Genomic DNA, 24,272 nt, shown 5'->3' with positions numbered 1-24,272 from the left:
CGAACCGGGTTGACTCAGACGATTCAGTTTCGATTCCTACCTTTGGGAGATTTAAAAAAATAAAATCAGAATTAAAAATTGACTTTGGATAATTCAATTTTGATTCCTGAAATATAATTTTATTTTTTATTAAAAAAATTAAAAATAAAATTTATATTTTTATATTTAAATTATTTATAATAAAATTTTAATGATTCAAACTAGAACCACTGATTTTATATTGTGTGCATAAGAGCCTCAATATTTATCATATATACAAATATACACCTATATATATTATATTATTAATAAAAATAAAAAAAATATATATTTTATGATACTAAATGAGTTAATTAAAACTAATAATTTGATAAAAAAAATAATTGAAACTGTAAAAAAAATAGAGTTACTGATTGAAGAATTCATGTGATGGACCCAAATAGCCCTTATGTTTTGTTGGGCTTAAGTTGGGCCATCAATACTAGTGGACGTCCCAATTGGGCCTTCTTTCCCGACATACGAAGACCTAAATTTTGAATACAGACGTACTTGTACCGGACTACGGAGATCTCCGCTCGCTGTCAGCCGAACCCATTCCGCTTTCACCATATCTTTGCCCTACGAGTATCGATAAGAGAGCCCAACTTTCCCAACCCTGGCGGCATCCGTTCTTGTACCCATTATCTCCCGCCCACAGCTCGCATGACCATCTCTTCCGTCGCCTTCGGTCCCGCGAGCCCGGCCCTTGGCCGGCGCTGCCCCCCTTGCAGCGTTGGCGGACGGACCTGGAGGCCCCTCGGTGCTTCCTCGTTTTGCATTTCGCGTGGTCTGGAGTGTCCCCGGAGGGCCGCCGCCAGGGTCGTGGCGCCGGCCGCCTCCCTCTCGGCCGTGGAGGAGATGGACCAGGTCGACAGGATCGCGTCTCTGAGCCAGGTCGCCTCTGTGCTCGGCACGCAGTGGGGCGACGAGGGCAAGGGGAAGCTCGTCGATGTTCTTGCTAAGAACTTCGATGTCGTCGCTCGATGTCAGGCAATTTTTGCTCTCTTTCACTTTAAGAGAGAAAACAATCGTCTTTTTTCTCCATTTATGTACTTAAATGCTTGAATTGTTTACTTATTTTTCTTTCGTTTTTGTTCTTGTCAGTGCAGCACTGTTATTGCAAGAGTTGGAACTTTATTTTTTGCTTGTGTCTTATAGTACTTAGATTTGCTTGTGTTTAGTTTCGTGGATATTTTCCAGATGTCCTGATGCGTAAATATTAATGCATCACAAGTGAGTTTCAGGAATCTAAGACAAGCATATTGCAAGATAAAGAAATTGCTACGCTGTTTGAGGTGTAAATATTATGGCTAGGCCAAATGTCTTGTTGGGTTTTATCATTACTCGGCTTTTTCATTCTGATTACAAGGCATGCAGAAATTAATATTTGATTTGGACATACTAACACCGAGAGTCTATCAAGAAAATGTCGTCACTAAGTTTTTCTTTAACTAATGCATGCAGTCATTCGTGCCAAGTAATCTCCCAAGCCTGTTCATTTTTCTTCCCATATTTCTCTCATCGTATCCCCATTTTCCTTTTGTGTATTTTCATCATCAAATGAATGTTTTGTTGGTTAATACGGCAGAAACAAGATGGCTGAAATCAGATAGAAAGGACACAGATCCGCTTGCATAATTAGACCCATCAAAAAAAGGTATAAACCTGGTGAACATATATTAGTGAAGACCAGAGAATGGTAAAGGGATAGTTTTAATCATCATGAATAAACTATGCACTTGCAGCCATTATCCTTAGTAATTCGAGGTTGTTTATTTGATTCATTATCCTTCTAATGTTGGATTGCAGCCATGATATGCCTAGCAATTCTTATTGTTGTTGCTTTTTTTTTGCATGCCATGTGCACCAATTTTAACTTGTTAATGTTAAATAAATATGAGGTCCTTTGACTTGCTCACTCTGTGTTATTTATATGTGGCTTGTCATTGGTCTATTGGTTGTGGAGTTGGATTATTCTGTTGTACCTTCCATTAGTAGTCCATAATTTAATTCAAACCAATATTAATGCCTCAAACAATTGGTCATTTTCATACTTTTTATCGTAGCTGAATGTTTGAATAGTGCTTTTGATAAATGCTATTTCCTGGTCCTAATCTGTGATAGGGTACCTAAATGCTTCAGTATCCCTCTCTCAAGGCATTTTTGATACAGACTCATGAGGATTCTTTGCAGTGATTGAAAAAGGCGCTCGGGCGCTCGCCTAGGCGCTCGGGCGAGGCGAGGCGAGGCCCGAGCACTTCGCTAATCTCCCAGGCGACACGCTTCAAACAAGCGCCGCCTGGGCACTCGCCCGATCCCCTGGGTAAACCAAGGCGACCGAACCAGGATTTTAGGTCTGGTTCGGTCCTGGTTCAGTTATTAGTTGGTTCAATCGAACCAACTAAACCGATATAGCCCTTACCCAACCCTAACCCTTACTTAACCCTAAGTGCCTCCCGCTGCTTGCGCCTCCCGTTGCTTGCCACTCCCACTCCCACTCCCTTTCCCGCTGCCGCTGTCGCTGTCGCCGCTCGCCGTTGTTTCCTCGTTTCTCCGTCAGCAGGCTTATACTGTTAATGTGATTATATTTATTAATTATATTATATATTTTTATATTTTTATTTAAAATTTTAAATAATTATATTTATTAATTATATTATATATTTTTATTTAAAATTTTAAATAATTATATTATTAATTATATTATATATTTTTATATTTTTATTTAAAATTTTAAATAATTATATTTATTAATTATATTATATATTTTTATATTTTAACGTCTCGCTTCGCTCGGGCGAGCGCCTAGCGCCTCGGGCGTTTTTGGACCTTGGCGTCTTTTGGCGCCTAGCGCTTTTTAAATCACTGATTCTTTGCACTTACAAGACAACAATGAAACTTGTCAAGTCTATAATAGCTTTTGGTCGAAAACATTAGTTACAGTTGATCTGGATATCATTATGATCTCTAGCCTCTTGAAGGTTCCATTGTGTTTCTGACACTTGGCATAATTATGCCATGGCATAAAGTACTGCCAGATGGTGTTTTGTGGGGAATTGGTAATGTATATTGAGGTATATCCAGGGAAAAAGAGCGCAGAAAGTTTTATGCCAATTGAGTCAAATACCATGAAGTGTAATACTGCTAAACTGTCATTGACCTGAATGGTACTTTTATTCTGCACCTATTGCATTAGCATTAGTTGAGGCTGCTACCACTCAATCCATACTTCTGTCTAGTGGTGGAGTGCCTTAGCTTGTTTGACCTAGAAGCCCTACTCAGACCTGTTCTTGACGTAAGATACATTAGATAATTCAGGCGTGTGCTCTGTTCATGTCACATGAGGCAGCCACTGTGGGAGACCTGGTGAGCATTTGCTGACCTTGCACTGGCAGCTGAACTCATTGTCAGCCAAGAGCCGACATTGGCCATGCTTTCAGATAGTTGACTGTGTCCAGCTGAATTATGCTGGTCATCCAGCCATATTGGAATCTAAAAGGTGATCCAGGGTGAAAGGTAAGAGAGCATCTTTCATTGTATCAGATACCAGATCAACTTTATCATTCAGTCTGGAGGTTTTAGTTGGAGTTGAATTAATTATCAAGAGATCTATCTTCTAGCTACATAAACAAGTAGTATGAAGAAAGTGTGTGTGTTTGAGGGGGAGAGAGAGAGAGAGAGAGAGAGAGAGAGAGAGAGAGAGAGATGGTTCTCACATGGATATTTTTCTATTCTGCTTGTCATGTCAAATAGATAAGTCTAATAAGTGTGGTGCTGACACTAGCAGAGAGTAGGATGGAAGAAACAAATAGATGAACCAAAACAGCTGGACACTGCTTAATCATCTAACCCAATTTGTTTTCTCATTATTGTGTGACCCTATAGAAGTAGAATGACTGATAACTTTTTCAGCACAGCATACAAGCTAGATATTAAAGAATTATTTTATTATAGTCTGGCAGTAAATTAGGCCCTGTGGAAATAATATAATCAATAACTTAACAAGTATAGACTATGAAATATTAAAGAATCATTTTTAAGAACTGTTGACCTGGTTGCTTGCAACATGCTGTTAGTTGGGAGGGAAAAGGAAAGAGAAAAGATGAAGAAAGCAAGGGGCAGGAGTAAATTTATTGTGCAGGGGAGGATAAGAGAGGGATGATGTGAGGAATAGCTGTTCCATCCGGTGAACCGAATGGGGGCAAATGTCCCATTGTATAAGGGTATGATAGAAACTAATAGCATCATGATAAGAAGTTAGGTTATTTCTTGTAGTACTTTTCTTGATCAAGGAATATTGTTGATATTCATTGATTTGTTAACATTATGGGGCAGTAAGTGCATATTGGTCGGTGGGATTATGGAGTGGTGGAATGGTGCGTATGTATAACATGCACAAGGAATCTTTTCTCTCTCTGCTCAAACTGATCCATGTACTCTTATCTTTTGTTTGTCATATGTTTTTTCCTTGCTGTTTTTCCAAGAGAACTGAAGAAAATGACATGCAATTTGATTTAGTGTAACATTTGTCTATCTTTAAAGATTTTTAGCATTACAGTTGGTTGATTAATTCTGGAATTCATTTAGATATTGTATAACTGGTTCTGCATCAAAAGTCTGGTATATAACTTGGTTTTGTATCTCTTTCTTTCTCTCTCAGTACTGGAAACATCAGTTTGTTTTCTCCATTCAATTAACATATGAAAATATTTTCAATGATGCCCCTGATACAAAGGAATTTCTTGGAAACTAAATATACCTATATCTCAATAATTAGAATGTAGTAGATACATACGTCTTAAGTGAAGAATTTAATTATTTTTTGTGCACAGTCAAATATGGTAAACATCCAGGCTCGCTTCTTTTTTGTATATGTCCCTGCTTTTAGGTTTACTGTGTCATATACTCCATGTAGCAATGGGTTCTACTTGTGGGCCAATTAATTGGTATAGTTGATTGATAAAGAGAGATATACAGAGATAATTAGGAGCAGCGCTGTTAGGTGAATAGACTAAAGATCTGTAGGAGCAGCACTGTTAGGTGAATAGACTTAAAGATGACCAGGAAAAAAGGAGAACAGATTAAGTTGATTGTCGTATAACAGCCAGTCGTATACTGATCACTCAGGGCATTCTCACTTTATACCGATTTTGCCATCATCTGAACAGAAGCTGGCAATTTCCTTTGTTCCTTGTTAGTTCTGACTTTTGTTCTTTATACTTCCAGTATGTCTTGGCTGTCAGGTTTTAGATATACATGATTCAGTCTGATTTTTTTTTTCAAGGCCTTTTACTCTATTAATTGTGTGGTGTTAAAAGATGTTATGTTCTAAGTTTAATCAGGGATCATATTTATGGTTTCATGCTTAGATTATGTGCTAATAAGCGTGGCATGACCATGTATCCAACTTCATGTTAATTGGATATCATGATTAGCCAAAAATGAAAATAAGTTATTATATCTAGTTGGCTAGGTAATATACAGAAATTGTTTAATCTAATCTTTTTTTTTTTCATATGCTCCTGAAGTGTTCCATGTTTCTGAACTTTTAGATAATTTAAATCCAGTTTTTTTATTATCCATGATCATTTGAGTGAACCCTTGAAGCTAACAAATGGTAATTGCTTGCTCATTGTTTCAGCAATTATCTTATGGCCTTTTGTTTTTGGCATCAGGGTGGTGCAAATGCTGGACATACCATTTACAATGCTGAGGGCAAAAAATTTGCACTTCATCTTGTTCCTTCAGGAATCCTTAATGAGGAAACTCTATGTGTAATTGGTAATGGGGTGGTAGTGCATCTTCCTGGGCTATTTCAAGAAATTGATGGTTTGGAATCTAATGGAATCTCTTGCAAGGGAAGAATATTGGTGTCAGATCGTGCCCATTTGTTGTTTGATTTTCATCAAGTTGTAGATGGACTTAGAGAAGCAGAGCTTGCTAATTCGTTTATTGGAACAACAAAGCGAGGAATTGGTCCTTGCTATTCAAGCAAGGTTATCCGAAATGGAGTAAGAGTTTGTGACCTCAAACATATGGATACTTTTGCTCAGAAGCTTGATACTTTATTGAGGGATGCTGCTTCTCGGTTTGAAGGATTTAAGTACAGTGTTGACATGTTTAACGAGGAAGTTGAGAGGTACAAGAGATTTGCGGAGAGATTGGAACCATTTATTGCTGATACCGTACATGTCCTGAATGAGTCTATCTTGCAAAAGAAGAAAATATTAGTTGAAGGTGGTCAAGCAACTATGTTGGATATTGATTTTGGGACTTACCCATTTGTGACGTCCTCAAATCCCTCAGCTGGTGGAATATGCACAGGACTTGGAATAGCTCCGAGATGCCTGGATGACATAATTGGTGTTGTAAGTAGAATTATATATATTCACCTTTGCCAATTGGTTTTCCCTTTTCTGCTTTATCCTTCATATTTTAATGATTGTGCAGGTGAAAGCTTACACGACCAGAGTTGGTTCTGGTCCTTTTCCAACTGAAATTTTAGGTAAAGATGGTGACCTTCTTAGGGTCACTGGGATGGAGTTCGGAACAACTACTGGTCGCCCTCGCCGCTGTGGCTGGCTTGATATAGTTGCACTAAAGTATTGCTGCCAGCTAAATGGTTTTTCGTCTCTTAATCTCACCAAGCTTGATGTGCTATCTGAGCTTTCAGAAATCAAGCTTGGTGTTTCCTATATGCAAAATGGTGGTGAAAAGGTCTCCTCATTCCCTGCAGATCTTCGCCTTCTGGAGCAAATACAGGCAGGTTTTGAATTTACTTTTGTCTTCTATTTAGGTCATTTTGAAGTATCGACCGTACTCAATTTAATAAATAGGTGCTGAGCATTGCAATAACTGCCATTCTTGCTTGTTTTTATCGGGTGATGTAGGTTGAATATGAAGTGTTACCTGGGTGGCAAAGTGATATTTCATCCATTCGGAACTACAATGACCTTCCCAAAACTGCTCAGCGGTATGTTGAGAGGATAGAAGAGCTTGTTGGTGTCCCCATTCACTACATTGGTGTCGGACCAGGACGTGATGCCATTATTTTCAAATAATTTTCATTCTCTGTACTTTCATCTTTGGAGGCAATTTTATGTGCTTCTAAAGCACAACAAATCATGCTTTAGGATGTCCATTGAGCAACCTGTTATTTTCATGAGCATGCTGAAGATATCAATCAATTGAAATTCAAGTTCTGAAACAAAACGGGTAATTTGATCCATCAATAGGTGTGATGGGCATTTTGTCTGTGTGATTCTATCTGCTACAAATTTGGGCATGTATAATATGCTAGTTATTGTAAATCTCATCTTATAAGATGCTGATGAGAACCTAATAATGTAGCAGGATGGTCCAAAATCCTTCCACCAAGTTTCTGCTCCTTCCACTTTGTATACTCTCAAGTGTTAGATTTTGTTGTTCAGATGCTTACTGATGCATGTCAGCCACTAAAGCTGGTTGTCCTTGCAAATTGGTGGATCCACATTTTAGATGCTAAATCATTTATGTAGCACATGTTTAAGGTTATTTGTGTGATGAAATTTAGCCAAAATTCAGATAAGACATGCTGTAATCATTATATTGTGGTTGTTCATGGCAGGATGGTTTGGTCATTGTTTGGCTCCTTCACCAAGTCACTTATTGTAGGATTTTTTAGTGTTTGGTTAGGTTCATGTTTGATGTTATTAGTTCTTCGTCACGAATCACACAAATTTGGAGGAGATATGGTTAAATCCACATCTCCTTCTATAACAAATTTAGTGTTAAGTTCAAGGCTAATTATAGATTATTTTATGTTAAACAAGGCTAATTATAAATTGTTTTTATGTAGTTAGACTTCTCATTTTAGTCTTTAGATTTTAAAAATTTATATTGAAATTTTTATAATTATAAAAGTGATATATCTATATTCATTTATTTTAACAATATCGATTATATTAATAAAATAAAAAAATAACGATCAAAAATATATTTTTAATATTTCAATTAATGATAATGGACGATGATGTCATTAAGGATCATAGATGGTTGTTGTGAATGAAAAAGAGTGATGACGAAAGATGAGAGTCGTTTTACATTTGCGTTGACGTCGACGCAATTGTCGAACAATCCTTTTGTCACTCTGCATCAACTCTTATCTCTTATCATTATTCTTCTTATTCATAACAGTCATTTATAGTCCCAAGTAGTGTCACCGTTTATCATCACTTGTTGAAATATTGAGCTGCTATCACGTATTCCATTTATCTGTAAACACTTATCTCGACTTGGTTCAATATACTCCTTTAAATGTCTTTGAAATATGCTTTGAAATCACATCGAACTTACGTTAGAGAGTGAAACTGGAATCATTCGTATCAACATAGTTATCTAAGTTTCTAATTCTTATTACCCTGCTATATTGACGAAATGGATTTGATATTCAAGCCCCGGTTATTTTTTATTTATTATTTTTAGATTTTTATCAATAAGATTGATGTTATTATAATAAATGAATATAATTATTTTATTTTTATAATTATAATTATTTTATTTTTTTAAAGTATAAACAGAGGTATGAGGCGGGTGCGATAGGTCGGGCGTATCTCCTCGCCGTCACGTGGATAACGGACATCAAGGGAAAGTCTTCCCGCACCTCCATCGTTCGATACCCTGGTGGCTTGCGTCATCAGTGGAGCCTGTTCACTGTGGAGCCCATGTAGTTGCCAATAACATGGGTGGTAAAATATCCTCTTAAAATCTCCGCCGCTTTCGTATTTCTCATTTTTTTTCCTATTATTTACTTATTTATTTATCAAATAATAATAATAATAATAATAATAATAATAATAATAATAATAATAATAATAATAATAATAATAATAATTAGTTCGGAGGAACCGTCGAGAAGACAGACGTACGTGTAATTTAGATTAATGTTATTTTATTTTGTTGGGTTTGTTGCGGTTTTGGATGGACGTCATTGCCCGTTGGTACTGTTCGCCAGCGAAGAGAAACCCCCGCCGAACCATCGTGCGATCGAAGCCCCCCTTCCCGAATCCCCCGGCGTACCCCCACGATCCCTAACCCTAGCCCTTGCGGCGGCACCCTCAAGCGGGGGTGCCTCGCAATCTTGTGGCCGCGCCTCCTCCGGAGGCCGCCGTTGCCTCCCGCGAGAACCATGAAGGGCCTCTTCAAGTCGAAGCCGCGGACCCCCGCCGACGTCGTGCGGCAGGCGCGAGACCTCCTCGTGTACGTTGACCTCAACTGGAACTCCCAGGACGCCAAGCGGCAGGAGAAGGTGATGAGTCGAAACCTTTCTGCTTTTTTTTGGATGGTTTGGATCCGGATTGGTTTTGTTGATTATTCGATGGATTTCGGATGAAGTTTGAAACTTGTTTTCCTCTCTGTAGGGAATTTGACTTCCATTGGCCCACTTGTGATTATAAACTTGGACTTTTTAGTTGTAAATGAGTATCCTTTGGTAAATGCAAGAATACTTTTGGCACTGGGGAATGTGATTTGATTTAAAGTAAATTGTTTGTCGTGTGATGTGCTGAAAGAAAGCCGAAGTAACACTTATGACTGTTTCTGTTGTTGAGCCTTGTCGTTCTGTTTTCCCTTCCTTTTTATGTGGATGATTTCTTATTAGTATAAAGGGAATGCCTGGAGAAATCTGATCTCTGTTATCCAAATGGAGAAGCAGAATATGACTAATATGCCTTTTTGCAATTGTCGATGTAGAGGACTAAAACCTCTTTTGTATAGACATGAAATTTATTTTACGGTTTTACCTGTGGAGGCATTGGCTCGTTGGCTGGAATAGTATGTGCTGTTCGTACCTACCCACACATATGTGCTCAAGCAGACAGCCTTTGCGTTGCGACTATGGCTTAGTTGGATTGCAAACAAAACCAAAACGAAGCATCTTTCTGTTTGGAATGATTGATTCTCACTAAAATTTATTTAATTTATGATCATATTTTTTTCTTTCCTTTTATTTAAAAATATAGAAAGATGTACTCTTGGTGTATGATAAGGAAACTTGGAATGTCACAGTACGACAGTTGTATGAAAAATATGGACTCCTATAATTGATCTCTTTACCAAGTGGTTGGATAATACTTGCAGCAAAAATAGTGTAGCACCTTGCGCTTGTTGGGTTGCCAAGAAATACCTTTACTGCCTTATGGAATCTCGGCCTAGTTACATAGTGAGATAGCAAGTCTTTTATGCTTTAGGTGTCTCTTTGACTTTACTGAGGAAATGAACCAAAAAAGAATTCTAATGTCTTTTCAGTAAGGAGCTTGGAGCACTTACCTTCGCATCCCATTTTTAGGAATGTAGTTTCACCAACAACAATTAGTTAAGTTTCTATAGAAATACATCCATTTTCATAAGGAATGTATCTTTTTTTTCTGCATAAGGTTCCATCTTTTTAATGCTTGTATATTTTTTTGTTTAAAAATTTGTATTTGTCCATCTTAAATGACTCTTATCATCATTTACTATTTGCTGAATCTTTAGGCATATACTATTGATCTTATATTCAACTCTTTTTAAGCAGATGGCAGAATTATGTAAAAATTTACGGGAGCTGAAGTTTATTCTTTATGGCAACAGCGAATCGGAGCCAATTGCCGAAGCTTGTGCGCAATTAACTCAGGAGTTCTTTAGAGAGAACACCCTACGTCTACTAATAATTTGTCTCCCAAAGTTCAATTTAGAAGTATGTCAGTCACAAATCGACTTTGATGATTAATCTTCACAGATGCCAGGGTTATCCTTGTTAAGCTTTTCTCCGTTTTTTCTTCTTCTAATGTCTGTTGAATGACACATTTTGAACATACTCATAAGATTGTAATTTGGCTGTTGAATTCTGGTTTCTGATGAGATTTTGCAGGCTCGTAAAGATGCTACTCAAGTTGTGGCAAATTTGCAAAGGCAACAGGTCCATTCACGATTGATTGCATCTGAGTATTTGGAAGCTAACAAAGATCTCTTAGATCTTTTGATTTCTGGGTAAATTTAAAGTTATATATAACATAACATTGCTTTTCCCTATCATTTAACATCCTTAACCTACTGGAACTTGCTGTTATTTTGTTCGTACAATTATGTGCTTTATTATGCTTTATTTCTGTTGGAGTTCTCTTGTTTCTATGTTTGTGGATAATGTTATTGATTAGATACATTAATATGTTTGCCTATCCATATCTTTGAAAAATCTCTGGATTTCAAATGTTGATAATTTAGGTATATGCAGATGAACTTTATCTTTTCTCAGTACCTGTTATCTTCTCTCAGTGCCACAGTGTAAGCGGTAGCAATGTATAAAAACCTTGCAAGGAATCCAAGCATTCCAGTTAAATTCTTTTATGAAGTTTTATGTTTGACTGAACAATGGTAACAAACGGAAGATGTTTACATATCTAATTTGAACTTGAAAATTTAAATTTGTGTGAAGAGAAAGAAAGTTTTCCTGAACTTGGTCATAAGTAATAATGATCTTGTCCTAATTTAAAAAATTGTACTCTATGTTCTTGATTTACAATACATATATTATTGCTAGTATTCTGAACTGGCAAGTTAATTAGATAATAATTTGTAAGATTTGTTTATTCTAAATTTATATGATTTGGTAGCAAAAGTCAGTCAAGAGATGGGGCAGATAACTTGATGACAACAAAGGAAACAAGAATAATGTGTATCATTTTTTTATGGTAGTATAAGTTGAATTTAGAAATTTGCTTCAGATTTATTCTTGGTTCAGCAGTCTTGTTTCTGTATTGTTATGAAGTATTATGTAGTTTCTGGCAACTTTGGATTTTGGCTTTGTTTTCTTCCTGCGGCTTTCTTCATGATCTTAGACATCAACATGTTACTTATGCAGGTATGAAGACATGGACATCGCTTTACATTATGGAGCCATGCTCAGAGAATGCATTCGGCATCAAAGTATAGCAAGGTAACATGCCCTGAATGCTTTGACTTCTATGTTTCATTTGTCATGCAAAAGTTTCCATTTGAATTGTTGCACCTCAAGGTGATGGTTGCAGGTATCACTCTTTATGCACATCAAACAATGGTTTTTTTTTATCTGATAGAGCAGTCGTGCTCTGTGTAAAGCCATACATATAGGTGTTGCATTTCTAAGTACAAAATGGAATCTACTTTAAGAAAGTTTAAGACAGTTTTCCTTCATTTCACAGGAACTTCTGCTTGAGTTGGATATTTACAAATTCCTGTCACTTGAATTATTTTTTTTTCTAATTTATAACCATTTTGTTGTGCTTGTAGTTGAAGACTTGAATTTATCTTGTTTACAATGTTGAAGAAACACGAATAATGAATTTAAGGACTTTAATAGCCACCTGGTTATCCTCAGGTTATTGAATATGTGTGTCTTGCCATTTCATACCTAGGATGACATGTCGTTTTGTGGAACTAAGTTTTAAGAATAAAGCTTTAATCTTAAGCAGATTCCTCTTAGCTGTTTGCCTTCTGTCCTTGACCTTTTCAAACCGACACCACCTAGGATGTTATGGCAAGAAGCCAAGTGTCAAGTTTTTTTGATACTAGAAGGTGATTTGGTCATTTTAAAGTCACACAGATTGTATTATATTATGTCTTCAATACCAATTCAATACAGGTTTTGACAATCTGTCCGACCAATTGGGTACCAGGACTCAAGTGGTATACTGTGAGGTTCCTAGCTATATGGTCTGTGATTTGTGCTTAGTCGGATTGATAAATACTGGTTGGTATGTATCAGTTGGACCAGTGTATTAGACACCTAGTTTCATTTGTACTGCTAGCCATATGAACTTTCAACGTACTGTTATTTTTCTTTGAATGTTATCAAGAATGATTGAAGTGAAGGCTTGAACTTACCTATGGTTGGTCATGTATTCAACTAGAATTCTATTGCTATTAGTTCTTCATTCTCAGAACTTTCATTGAATGATCTCCATCAAGTGAGTAACATTATGAAATTTCTAAGACATACTTGGTTGTGCAAGTCAATTGTATGTTTCAATGAATATGTGATTTAATGTAACAATGTCTGGCCAAAAGAACAATCCGTTCACTGTTAGAAATTTCTTAATTTCAAACAAACGGTGAAACAATTTTGTTCCTCCTATTCTGTTATTGGTCCAAGTTTTGAGCAAGGTTATATTTGTTTTGGCTGATAGAATCTTAAGCAACACTGGATTTTTAGATTTTTGTGTATTCAGTTTTGAGTACTTGGAGTAATAAGCCTAAAATTTTTATATTAAATGGGAAGTTCTAATTCTAGATTAAGTACATTAGGAAGTTTAGATTGAAAGAAATCTGAAAAAATTATTGATAACTATGTGAAATTTTTATCTAATGCAACAGAGAGAGAGTTTACGAGAGGTAAGGTGAACATAGTTTTGCTTTGGATTTGTATTGTCTTTAAATGATAAAAGATTGTGGACTGCTTATGAGAACTAGATTTAGTGAGCTATTTCATGATCATTTAAGTTTTTAAAATCATGGCTATTACATATGCACTCTCACACCTCTGCAAATTTACTGACAATTCTTCTTTTAAAAAATCATGTTTCAACCATATTTATTGGCTTTTAGTTCTTTTGTTAGTTCAAATTGTTGGATGAAGTTTAATATTATGAGGCTTACAACTACATTCAATGCATTTAGAAGTGCTATTCTCTGTTGTAGTTCAGATGTGATTATCTGCTTGTTGAGCTAATTGATCATTATGACATGATTTAGAATCTCTTTTTCAAATTTTGAATTTTTCAATAAAAAAATAATTTGCAAGTTAAACTCTTCATCCCTCATTTTATTGTTGCAGGTATGTTTTGGAGTCCGATCACATGAAGAAATTCTTTGATTTTATCCAGCTTCCGAATTTTGACATAGCATCGGATGCTTATGCAACTTTTAAGGTCAATTTACTTATACAAGCTATAAATTTTTTTATGTTTCTTAATGCTAGTTAACTATTCAAGGATATCCATTTGATTGACTTCCTAGCTAACTTTTGTTGATTGTGGCACATTTAACATTAATATTATATTTATAAAAATGCTCATGAGCAACATAGTTTTTTTCCTCCATTTTCTGCATGATACTAGTATGTGTCAAATTTGAGCAAACATATCAGAATGGGTTCTTGTACAATAAGTTTTGGATCAGAATGCTTGCAGATAAAAAATAATTGGATTAGTAAAACATGCACTAAAGCCCTCTGGTTCAGGTTGGGTCTGGGTCAACCCATCTGAAGTTTAAAAATAATAAACAAATTTCAGTACATAAAATAATGACATAAGTTGTATAAAACTAGCAGGTGAATTTATATTAATAAAATATGTCTCTTGTACTTCTGTTATAGTGAAGATTAAGTTTTTGATGTTTCATTTCAACTCTGACTCTATACGTATTCTTTATGCTTTTATTTCTACTAGTAAACAAATATTGGTGATCCCACTAGTAGTTAAGTGTTAAGACTAACTTGGATTGACCAGAGAATTATAGAACATGTTTGCTTACAGAAATCAATTAATAATTTTTTATCTCAATTTTCTTAGTCATGTCCCCATAAAAATGTCTCATTTTGTCTCTTGATTCATAAGCTGTTAGATAACCTTCAACTTGTCCTTTATGAAAATTTTTGTCATGTCGTTTGTTTTATAGTAAACTGGTCAACGATGTTTTTGTAATACAGGAGCTAATGACAAGGCACAAATCAACTGTTGCAGAATATCTCTCTAAAAATTATGAATGGGTAAGTGAAATTTTGTTCTGGAGGTTTTTCCCCATTTTGCTGGTGGATAATTCGTGGAAGCACTAGTTCCTAGGTCTGAATTTTATCCTGAGATTGTTTAAGATAGATTATCCTACCAAAGTTGCCTTTAAGGTTCCATTTGCAAGGCATTCTGTTATTTTGGATGACGATTTTTACTTGAAACTCTCTTGTTGTTCCAGTTTTTCACAGAATTTAACTCAAGATTGCTGTCATCTCCCAATTACATTACAAGAAGGCAAGCTGTCAAGGTAAGTACTTTTCCAGACATTTCTATCTAGGGACTAACATAAACTTTGGATCATTTTGACATTTGGTATGGCATTAGTTTATTCTCATTAGAGATTTTTACAGTTCCTGTATGGCTGTTCAATTGGATGTTCTGAGGGCCTGCAAAAGGCCCCAACTCGTGATGATTAGTTTCAGTTATGTTTTGCTTGAAGCATTTTCAGCAATCTAATATTTGAAGCACTTGCTGTTGTCCTCTTTCCTCAGCTTTTGGGTGATATGTTACTGGATCGGTCAAATTCTGCAGTTATGGTCCGCTATGTTAGCTCAAAGGACAATCTTATGATTCTGATGAATCTCCTCAGGGTAAGTCCATTTTGATTCTTTCTGAACAAAAGTGGTATAACTCCTAATATTTCTCTATATATTATTTTGAGCATGTTTACTCAACCAGAGAATGTTCTCTCTACAAATTCTTATACTTAATATGATTACTGGTTAGAAGAAAAAGGCAGAGTAAGCAAAAATTTATTTGAAGTGTCTAAGACTCTAGGAATGGTACTAGTTAATTATTCACAGTGATATATACTTGTCATATAAGTTCTACGCTGTTCACCCCTTCATATATTGTCTAAGAACAGAAAAGAACTATAAGTGATATTTAAAAAAAAAAACTCCAACTAACCAGTAACATAAATATATCATTGCTAAATAAAAGTCTAAACATTATCACATTAAGGAATTAGAATGTAGTCCTTTAACTTTATCAACTGGTTTTAGTGTCTCTTCAATTTCAATGTAAACTTTGATCTTTTTCTGATCCCCGTGATCCTGTTAAAAGTTAGAAATAGATGAGATGATGTTATGCGGGAGAACCTTAGGAGAGACAGTATTCATGAAGCATTTTGCTTTTCATCTTAAAACTCAAGACATACTATGCATGAAGCTTGTGATTAACTTGTAATCGATGTTTGTTCCGTCTTATTCTTGCTACTTGAGTTTGAGGAGAATTAAATACTTTGTATATGCTATTCAAATTGTCGCTGTGCTGGTAGAACCATCCAGTAGTATTTTCATATTTGAATTTTATGGATATACTTTCAGTCATGACCTAAATTTTATTTTTGATCTATCGTAAACCAAACTTCCGAGGACCATACACCTGCAACTGCATGACTACATACATCATCTTTTGCTTTTAGATAGATCAGTTTGAGAAGCTCTTATTTTCTGAAAATTTTTAATTTTAATTCTCCCTTTTGTCAGGAATCAAGTAAGAATATCCAAATAGAAGCATTCCATGTATTTAAGGTATAAACTTTTTCTTCCTTTGCTTGTGGGCATCCTGTTGCTTTTCACTAAGATCTTCTTAATTGTTCGATTATTGTTCCACAAATTCCAGTTATTTGTTGCTAATCAAAATAAGCCTCCTGAGATAATAAGCATATTGACAACAAACAAAAAGAAGCTTCTTCACTTACTCCAAGATATCAAGTTGGACAAAGGTACGCTGGAGGCTTTACATGTTCTGTTTTTTGGTTTGATTACATCACAAGACGTATGTTTCCATCTATGGTATATAAATGTATATCTGTATCTTTTTGTATTTATCCTTAATAAGACTTTTAATCCAAATGACAGTCATCTCCAAGATTTTTTTTTTTTGTAGACAATTTATTATTCACTTTCTTGTGTGCTAAGCATCAACATGGAGCAACTTTTTGGGGTACAGTTCCTGAATCATTTTTCTTGGACATCATTTTATGCAGAAGATGAGCAATTTGAAGGAGACAAAGCTCAAGTTATCAGGGAGATAGAAGCTCTTAACTAAGAGAGTACCTTTTGATAGGGTTCTTCACATGCTGTGTCATCTTTCAAACTCTACTTGTGATGTTAATAACTCAGGTTTGAACCATATTGCTTTCATGATCGCCTTCATGGTATGATAGATTGTTGTACATATTAATTATCCACCAACAAGAAAATGCTCAAAGGACAACCTATAGAAACATCAATTTCTATATGCTGGTTATTGTGCAGCAAAAAAGAAATCAATTTCTGAAATATACTGATTCTTGGACAACAAAATTACCAAACCTACACTTGCTTTCATTAGCATAATTCATAGATAAAAAGAGAACTATTGATCTTTCCCATCCAACTTGAAGCATATGTTCATTTGAGGTTGTTCTATGTATGTTATATACATGTGTATTCTTTTTCAACCCCTTGGAAATAGCATGCATGTATTTTGAGTTTACATGTTGTATGCATGCCATAAACTTGAAAATTAGAGTTATATTATATTAAAATCACTTTAATTTTCATAAGATATTATTTTTGTATAATTAGTAGCTATGATAAATTAAAAGACCAACTAGCAAATGATGAGCCAATAACAATGGAAAATTAAGTTATTAGCAAGTATGAAATCCATCCAAGATCATGAGCATGCATTACAAGATGAAGTCATCATTATGAAACATATATAGTTCAACAAAATCAAGCCAAACTTTGAGATCACATCAGGAGGATGTGATCATCATCATGCCCACAATTAATATAATAATGTATGGATCTCTTGAGATCTTTCCCTTTTCCAATTGTAATTAAGCTTTCCAACCCACCATATGATGTCTGCTTCGTTCCAGTTCTCTATTTCCCTGAATCTCCCAGATTTGGAGAACCCATCATATGATGATGTCTGTCTTCAGCATCTCACATGCCTCAAAGAGAACCACACTAGTCATTTATATTATTTTTCTCAAACTTTGCTTAAATAGTAGAATCAAAATAAATCAAAAATGAAAATATTAAGTACTGTTATTTCATCTCACGTACAAGGATTACGGGCATGTGTCAAAACACCATAATAGCTTCGCGACCACATGGTCGTTAGTCGTCGACAACTGCTCGTCACCCTCATGCTTGTCGTTCGTCGTCCATCCTCTTCTTCTTCTTTCAACATACATACATATGGACCACGAAATAGGTCCGTCCATCAATATTCCTTATTGAGCGAGTTGTTGTCCTCCATATTAATCGATCATTTTTGGGGTCCCATCTCCACCACCACCACCTTCGCTTCAAAGCCAAGTCCAAATTGCAAGCATACAAACACCCATCATTCTCTCCACCATTAATCCTCAAACCCATCATTTTTGCACCTCCAAATCAATTGCACGCACCAAACTTTGATTCCCCCATCTCCACATTTCCCTCTCTCTTCCTTGCCTTCAAAGTTAAAGCACCACATTTGCATGAGCGAACATTGCACCACCGCCACCATATTATCTTACTCCGCCAACCTTTCCTCGCTCCTCTATCTCACTCTCTCCTCTCTATCCACTATGTCTCCCTCTCTCCTCCTCCTCTTCCTCCTTGGCTTGTGGGTGACGTCCGCCACCGCCCGCTGCACCATCACCACCTTCGCCAAGAGCTACAACAAGTGCGTCACTCTCCCCACTCAAGGAGCCTCCTTGGCGTGGACGTATCACCCCCTCAACGCCACCCTCGACCTCGCCTTCTCCGGCTCCTTCATCTCCCCCTCCGGCTGGATCGCGTGGGGCCTCAACCCCGACTCCCCCGCCATGACCGGCGCCCACGCCCTCCTCGCCTTCTCCGACCCCACCTCTGGCGGCCTCCTCCTCCTCCCCTTCGTCCTCGACCCCTCCGTCAAGCTCCAGCGCGCCCCGCTCCTGTCCCGCCCCTTCGGCCTCCACCTCCTCTCCTCCTCCGCCGTCCTCCGCGGCGCCCCATCCGCCCGCGCCGGCGCCGAGGTCCAGATCTTCGCCATCCTCAAGCTCTCCCCCAACCGCACCCGCCTCCACCACGTGTGGAACCGCGGCCTCTACGTGCAGGGGTACTCGCCGACGATCCACCCCACCGCACCCTCTGACCTCGCCTCCCGCGCCACCATCGACATTGCGTCCACCGCCAGCGAGGTGACCCCACCGGCCCCGGACGCGCTCCCTTCGGCCCACGCCGCGCTGAACGCCGCGTCGTGGGGGTTCCTCCTCCCGGCGGGCGTCGCGGTGGCCCGCTACCTTAGGCAGCGCGCGTCGCTTGGGCCGTCGTGGTTCTACGCGCACGCGGCGACCCAGATCGTGGGGTTCCTGCTGGGAACAGCAGGCTTCGCGATGGGGATCATCCTGGGGAGCCGGTCGCCGGGCGTGGAGTACGGGCTGCACCGGGGGCTGGGGGTGGCGGCGTTCGTGGCGGGTGGGCTGCAGTCGGCGGCGTTGCTGTTCCGGCCGAAGACGACGAACAGGTACCGCAAGTACTGGAAGTCGTACCACCACTTCGTGGGCTACGGCTGCGCGGTGCTGGGGGTGGTGAACGTGTTCCAGGGGATGGAGGTGATGGGGCTCGGTCGCTCCTACTGGAAGCTGGCTTACTGCTTGGCGCTGTCGACGTTGGTCGGCGTCTGCGTCGCGCTGGAGGTGAACTCGTGGGTGGTGTTCTGCAGGAAGGCGGAGGAGGAGAAGGCCGCGGTGACGAGGGAAGGTGGCGGTGGCGGCGTCGAAAACCATCATCAGGTCGTCAAAGGCAAGGCATGATGGTGCTTTAGGATTCGGATTCCAATATATATATATCAAATTTATTTCAGTTGTTCCGGCGGTCCATTTCGATCGTGTTGTGTAGATTTGGTTCTATCCAACAACTGTTGATCAGGCCATCACTCAATTGACTCGATCGAACCAGTTCGAGAACCAAGTCGAATTGATAGTTTTGGGTTCAAATTATACATTCGAGCTCGATAGATTAAGTCGGATTAGGCGTTGTTATTATACTTAGTAGCCTGCGGAGTTTATTTTATGTGGAAACTGTCTTTAAGAAAAGACTGCACGTGCCATCTGTACCGCTTGTCGTCTTTCCAGCTGTAATTTGCGGGTGCCAATGGCGAGGGGAACCATTGCGAATAAATGCTCCTGCCGCCGACACGCGTCGTACATCCGACGATCGATTCAGATCCGACGGTCCCACCGACTCAAAGCTACACCTCTTAACCTTGTTTCTCGGTCAAAGTTACCCGCTCCCACACCCCGAAAAAGTACCAGCCTCACCGCGACGAGAGGGGGTGCGGGGCCCGCGCCGAGAACTCTATACGACTCAAATCACGAAACATTTTTGTATTGAAGTTTAACGCGCGGTGGGCCCTTCCTTCTATTGGGCCCTCGTACGAACTTGTCGTCGACCGTTTTCGAGGCCACACCTTCCCCCTTTTAACGCTCCCACTTACCATTGCGGACCTCCTTCGGCCTCCTTTCTCCCATGGCTTCTTCTACTTCGCCTTCGAGTTACCATCCCATTCCCCTCTAATCTTTCTCTCCGCTTTGCGCTCTCTTGATCGGTGTAAGATACTGAAGATTGTGCCTTTGCCATGGTCTCGCTCGCTGACTCCCAGTGCGGGAGGGCTCCGCGCTACCACCATGGCCGATCCATGCGCACGGTGCGCTCCTACCTCTTCCACCACCGTCCCTCCACCGGTGCCCCGCCCGCCCTGGCCCCCTCCTCCTCCGCCGCCGTCTCTGAGAACCTGACCGACTCCGTCGTCGACTTCAAGCTCCGGGAGCTCGCGGTCGGGGTAGGGTCCTCCGTCGCTGAGCCTGCCGCCTCCACCGAGGAGCTTCTCGAGATCTCTCGGGAGTTCTCGGACTGCTCTAGCTTTGGCTCCGACATCTCCGGCGAGCTCCAGAGGTTGGCCTCCCTCCCCAGATCCGAGGCGCCGCGGAGCACTGCGTCGCCGGAGATCGATGGCATCGAGGCGCTGGGGGGAACAGGAATCGGCTCGTCGTCCGAGATCTTGGAGAGCGCGTCGCTGGATGGCGTGGAGCCGGTGGTGCGCGCGTGCGTGGAAGGCCTGGGGTCGCCGTCGGCGGAGGCGAAGCGCGTGGCGGCGTCGAAGATCCGGCTCCTGGCGAAGCACCGGTCCGACTTCCGGGCGCTCATAGGGGCGTCGGGGGCGATCCCGGCGCTGGTTCCACTGCTGCGTAGCACGGATCCGGCGGCGCAAGAGAGCGCGGCGACGGCGCTGCTGAACCTCTCGCTGGAGGAGGTCAACAAGGTCCGGATCGCGGCGGCAGGCGCGATCAAACCGCTGGTCTACGCAATGCGGACTGGGACGGCGGCCGCGAAGCAGAACGCGGCGTGTGCGCTGCTGAGCCTGTCGATGATCGAGGAGAACCGGGCAACGATCGGGGCCTGCGGGGCGATCCCGCCGCTGGTGGCGCTTCTAGTGGGTGGGTCGAGCCGGGGCAAGAAGGACGCTCTCACCACGCTCTACAAGCTGTGCTCCACGCGGCGGAACAAGGAGCGAGCGGTGAGCGCAGGGGCTGCGGTGCCGCTGGTGGGCATGGTGGGGGAGCCCGGCGGGGGCACGGCCGAGAAGGCGATGGTGGTGCTGGGAAGCCTGGCGGCCATCCCGGAGGGCCGTGAGGCGATCGTGGAGGCCGGCGGCATCCCGACACTTGTCGAGGCGATCGAGGCCGGCCCGGCGAGGGGGAGGGAGTTCGCCGTGCACGCCCTGCTCCTGCTCTGCGCCGACAGCCCCCGGAACCGCGGCCTTCTCGTCCGCGAGGGCGCCATCCCACCGCTCGTCGCCCTCTCGCAGTGCGGCTCCGCCCGAGCCAAGCTCAAGGTACGCCTTTTCCGCCGCCGCCTCCTCCCCCACGACTCTTCCTCTCAAAGTAACACATACTGTTGTGATGTTGCGCAGGCGGAGACGCTTCTCGGCTACTTGCGCGAGCAGCGGCAGGACATGGCGAGGTAATCTCTCGCTTGCTGACAATGGTAAAACCGTAAATAATGGGCCACGCTGTCACCTTAAAGTGGCTGGTTTTGTGTGCGCTGTTTGGTACTAATCACTGTCGACTGACCTGTTCTGAAATGATTAATTATATTGGGTAGGGAATAGCAGTAGATCTGTAAAGAGTTGTGGTGGGTGATGCCACCATACTCTGTCATCTGATCTTGGTGTGAGGGTTTGAGGAAGGGAAAGGAGAGGATTTGGGTTATAAGACTCTGGTTTTTTTGTTTGGGTTTGTCATCCAAATTCTGCTGCTGCTTAAAATTGCTGTGTGTTGGGTATGTAAGACTTTGTTGAATGATGATGCTTGTTTTATCTCAGTTTGACTAATGTTGCGTTGACATTAAATCAATGTCTTCTTAGCTATCTTATTTTATGCTTTCTACTCTGCAATTGATCATGTTGTTTGGATGAGCAAATTTGGCTGCAGATCTTGATATGTCTCCCTCCATGGCTTCTGCTTCTTCATCTTCACATGCATTTATGTCTGCTTAAGCTCTATTTTTCAAGTCCTTCCATAAATATATTTAGGTTAGCATATTTCTCAATATACTTTGCAATACTTGAGTTATTAATATTGCCCTTTTGTTGTTTTATGAGATGGTCTAGCCTCTGAGTGAGAGCTCAAACAAGGAACATAGATATTATTATTGTTGCTGTCCTTTTATGCTTTTTTATTAAAAAGAGAAAATTCAAAGCATAAGAAAAGCATCTTATGGGAGCAACCCATGCTAATTCATAAAACAATGATGTCTAAACAAAAAAAAAGTGTGTTCATTTTGGGAGTATCACCTTTATTCTGTTTACATGTTTTCTTCTAATCAACAGTTTAACAACTTGAACTTTTTAATCTAAATTAAAGTACCAACTCCATTTTTTTTTATTTTCTTTTGCGATGGATTAATTAGGTACACACTATTTTTGTGATTTTAAATGTTCTTTGAGTAGGCATTCTTACTCTTCCCTTAGGCTACATTTTCAAGCATTATTTGATACTGTGTCCATAGTTTAAACCTAACAATCTCAACATCCCAACATGACTGAACACACATTGCCAGCCCCTCGTGCATCCCAGCAGTGATTAGGTGACAAACCCATCTAAACAACCACATGCACACACAGTCCTCTGTCCATATGGGAGTTGGGAGGACATTGATGAAGTAGAAGACAAGGTCCTCTTGTTTCTTTTGTTGGATAAGGAAGAGCCAAACACTTGACTAATACAAACAACAAACTTTGTCCAACACTCTCTACAATTTCCTTTTGTTTTGTAAATATTGGAGATTGCACAAACTGTACAAATTCATTTCTCAATGAGACCAGTGTAAGTCTTCATTATCGACCTTGAACTAACATCCATTTATATGAGAGGCAACTTAAAACATTCTTCACAGGATACATGCATCTGCAACTTTTTTACAGGTGTATTAACTGAGTTGTTGTAATGTAATTGCACTGCACCACATGCAGGTTCTGACCCAGCCTTCAGATGTTCAGAGCCTTTTTCATGGATGTTGCAAATGGTAGCAGCCCATGGCTGAGCTCAAAGCAGATAGGCTGTCTGTTTGATTCATATTAGCTGTTGCAATGGGTTGCTTCAACCATTGGTGAAGATAAAAATGTCAATTTGGTACTAAAGATTCTTTGTATTGTCATTATTTTGTGGCTGATGGTTTGAGGACCAGACATTTCTGCCACTTCCTTTAGGCTACATTATGCATTGGATCATCAACTTGACATTCTCTATATAACCAACTACCTCAAGGTCCAACTTGTTTGAAGGCATAGCAGTTTTAGCCACTGGTTACAGACATACCCACAGTGGCTGATGAGCTCCACCTAACAACCTAGCCACATGCATGAACAAATTTATCCTCTCCATCTGTGAGTTGCAGAACATTGAGTGAAGAAGAAGACAGACCATATCAAGATCAGTAGTTCTTTCTGCATCTTATCTTCTCCCTGCAGTCTGACTTTCTTTCTCCTTCTACTGTGTGCCAACTGCAGGTTCTAAACCAGCCCTAGAAAGCTGCATTATCTTGACATGAATGGAGACAACAAATGCAGCAACTGAGAAGATCTCCAGTGTGACAAATGAAGGTTCTGAACCATCTTTAAAAAATCTTGGATTCTCCTTACATGAAGAGAACATCATATTGCAGTCACTGAATGTAAATTAGATGCAAGCAGTGCTGGTCTTATCCAGTAGTCACCTACCTCCACCTAATGGATACAGAACATCCACAGTTGATAGTTCCACTGGCTCCACATTGCACTGGGGGAACAGTCACAAATCTAAAGCTGTAGTGGAGCAGTCTAAAATCTTTTTTCCATCCAAAGAACAAGAGAGACAAGACAGACTGGCTCTTCACCATAATCCATTATGAACTGATGCAGATAGCTGTCAAACAGACTGGCTCTTCACCATAATCCACTATG

General features: G+C 40.0%; 4 protein-coding genes across 4 annotated transcripts; all 4 read left to right on the top strand.

Annotated features, from left to right (window-relative positions):
- The first annotated feature begins 578 nt into the window (after positions 1–578).
- Positions 579–7,405, top strand: LOC135674212 (adenylosuccinate synthetase, chloroplastic-like). Its single transcript, XM_065183828.1, has 4 exons — positions 579–1,008; positions 5,694–6,386; positions 6,469–6,780; positions 6,909–7,405. Exons 1-4 carry the CDS (start codon positions 682–684, stop codon positions 7,077–7,079), a joined length of 1,503 nt encoding a protein of 500 aa, XP_065039900.1. The 5' UTR covers positions 579–681; the 3' UTR covers positions 7,080–7,405.
- Positions 7,406–8,971: 1,566 nt separating this feature from the next.
- LOC135674206 (putative MO25-like protein At5g47540) lies at positions 8,972–17,048 on the top strand. The gene is made up of 11 exons (XM_065183815.1): positions 8,972–9,304; positions 10,571–10,732; positions 10,907–11,025; positions 11,897–11,971; positions 13,847–13,940; positions 14,720–14,779; positions 14,980–15,048; positions 15,293–15,391; positions 16,292–16,336; positions 16,428–16,530; positions 16,795–17,048. Exons 1-11 carry the CDS (start codon positions 9,185–9,187, stop codon positions 16,854–16,856), a joined length of 1,008 nt encoding a protein of 335 aa, XP_065039887.1. The 5' UTR covers positions 8,972–9,184; the 3' UTR covers positions 16,857–17,048.
- A 1,239-nt stretch (positions 17,049–18,287) lies between these two features.
- LOC135674201 (cytochrome b561 and DOMON domain-containing protein At2g04850-like) lies at positions 18,288–19,892 on the top strand. Its single transcript, XM_065183804.1, has one exon. It carries the CDS (start codon positions 18,376–18,378, stop codon positions 19,582–19,584), a length of 1,209 nt encoding a protein of 402 aa, XP_065039876.1. The 5' UTR covers positions 18,288–18,375; the 3' UTR covers positions 19,585–19,892.
- A 364-nt stretch (positions 19,893–20,256) lies between these two features.
- Positions 20,257–22,153, top strand: LOC135674195 (U-box domain-containing protein 4-like). Its single transcript, XM_065183795.1, has 2 exons — positions 20,257–21,665; positions 21,744–22,153. The coding sequence occupies exons 1-2, from the start codon at positions 20,409–20,411 to the stop codon at positions 21,795–21,797; spliced, it is 1,311 nt and encodes a 436-aa protein (XP_065039867.1). The 5' UTR covers positions 20,257–20,408; the 3' UTR covers positions 21,798–22,153.
- Positions 22,154–24,272: the final 2,119 nt, after the last annotated feature.

The sequence above is a fragment of the Musa acuminata genome, chromosome BXJ1-1 (assembly GCF_036884655.1).
Source record: "Musa acuminata AAA Group cultivar baxijiao chromosome BXJ1-1, Cavendish_Baxijiao_AAA, whole genome shotgun sequence".
NCBI classification, from domain to species: Eukaryota; Viridiplantae; Streptophyta; class Magnoliopsida; order Zingiberales; family Musaceae; genus Musa; species Musa acuminata.
The sequence above is the reverse complement of the archived record's forward strand: the minus strand, read 5'-3'. Positions and strand labels throughout refer to the sequence as shown.

Bases quoted from the DNA above. Each gene is read 5' to 3' on its own strand.
- LOC135674206 (XM_065183815.1), top strand. From the start codon at position 9,185: ATGAAGGGCCTCTTCAAGTCGAAGCCGCGGACCCCCGCCGACGTCGTG. The intron at 11,972-13,846 runs GTAACATGCCCT...TTATTGTTGCAG, and splicing joins CGGCATCAAAGTATAGCAAG to GTATGTTTTGGAGTCCGATC. The intron at 16,337-16,427 runs GTATAAACTTTT...CACAAATTCCAG, and splicing joins AAGCATTCCATGTATTTAAG to TTATTTGTTGCTAATCAAAA.
- LOC135674201 (XM_065183804.1), top strand. From the start codon at position 18,376: ATGTCTCCCTCTCTCCTCCTCCTCTTCCTCCTTGGCTTGTGGGTGACG.
- LOC135674212 (XM_065183828.1), top strand. From the start codon at position 682: ATGACCATCTCTTCCGTCGCCTTCGGTCCCGCGAGCCCGGCCCTTGGC. The intron at 1,009-5,693 runs GCAATTTTTGCT...TTTTGGCATCAG, and splicing joins ATGTCGTCGCTCGATGTCAG to GGTGGTGCAAATGCTGGACA. The intron at 6,387-6,468 runs GTAAGTAGAATT...ATGATTGTGCAG, and splicing joins TGGATGACATAATTGGTGTT to GTGAAAGCTTACACGACCAG.
- LOC135674195 (XM_065183795.1), top strand. From the start codon at position 20,409: ATGGTCTCGCTCGCTGACTCCCAGTGCGGGAGGGCTCCGCGCTACCAC. The intron at 21,666-21,743 runs GTACGCCTTTTC...GATGTTGCGCAG, and splicing joins CCGCCCGAGCCAAGCTCAAG to GCGGAGACGCTTCTCGGCTA.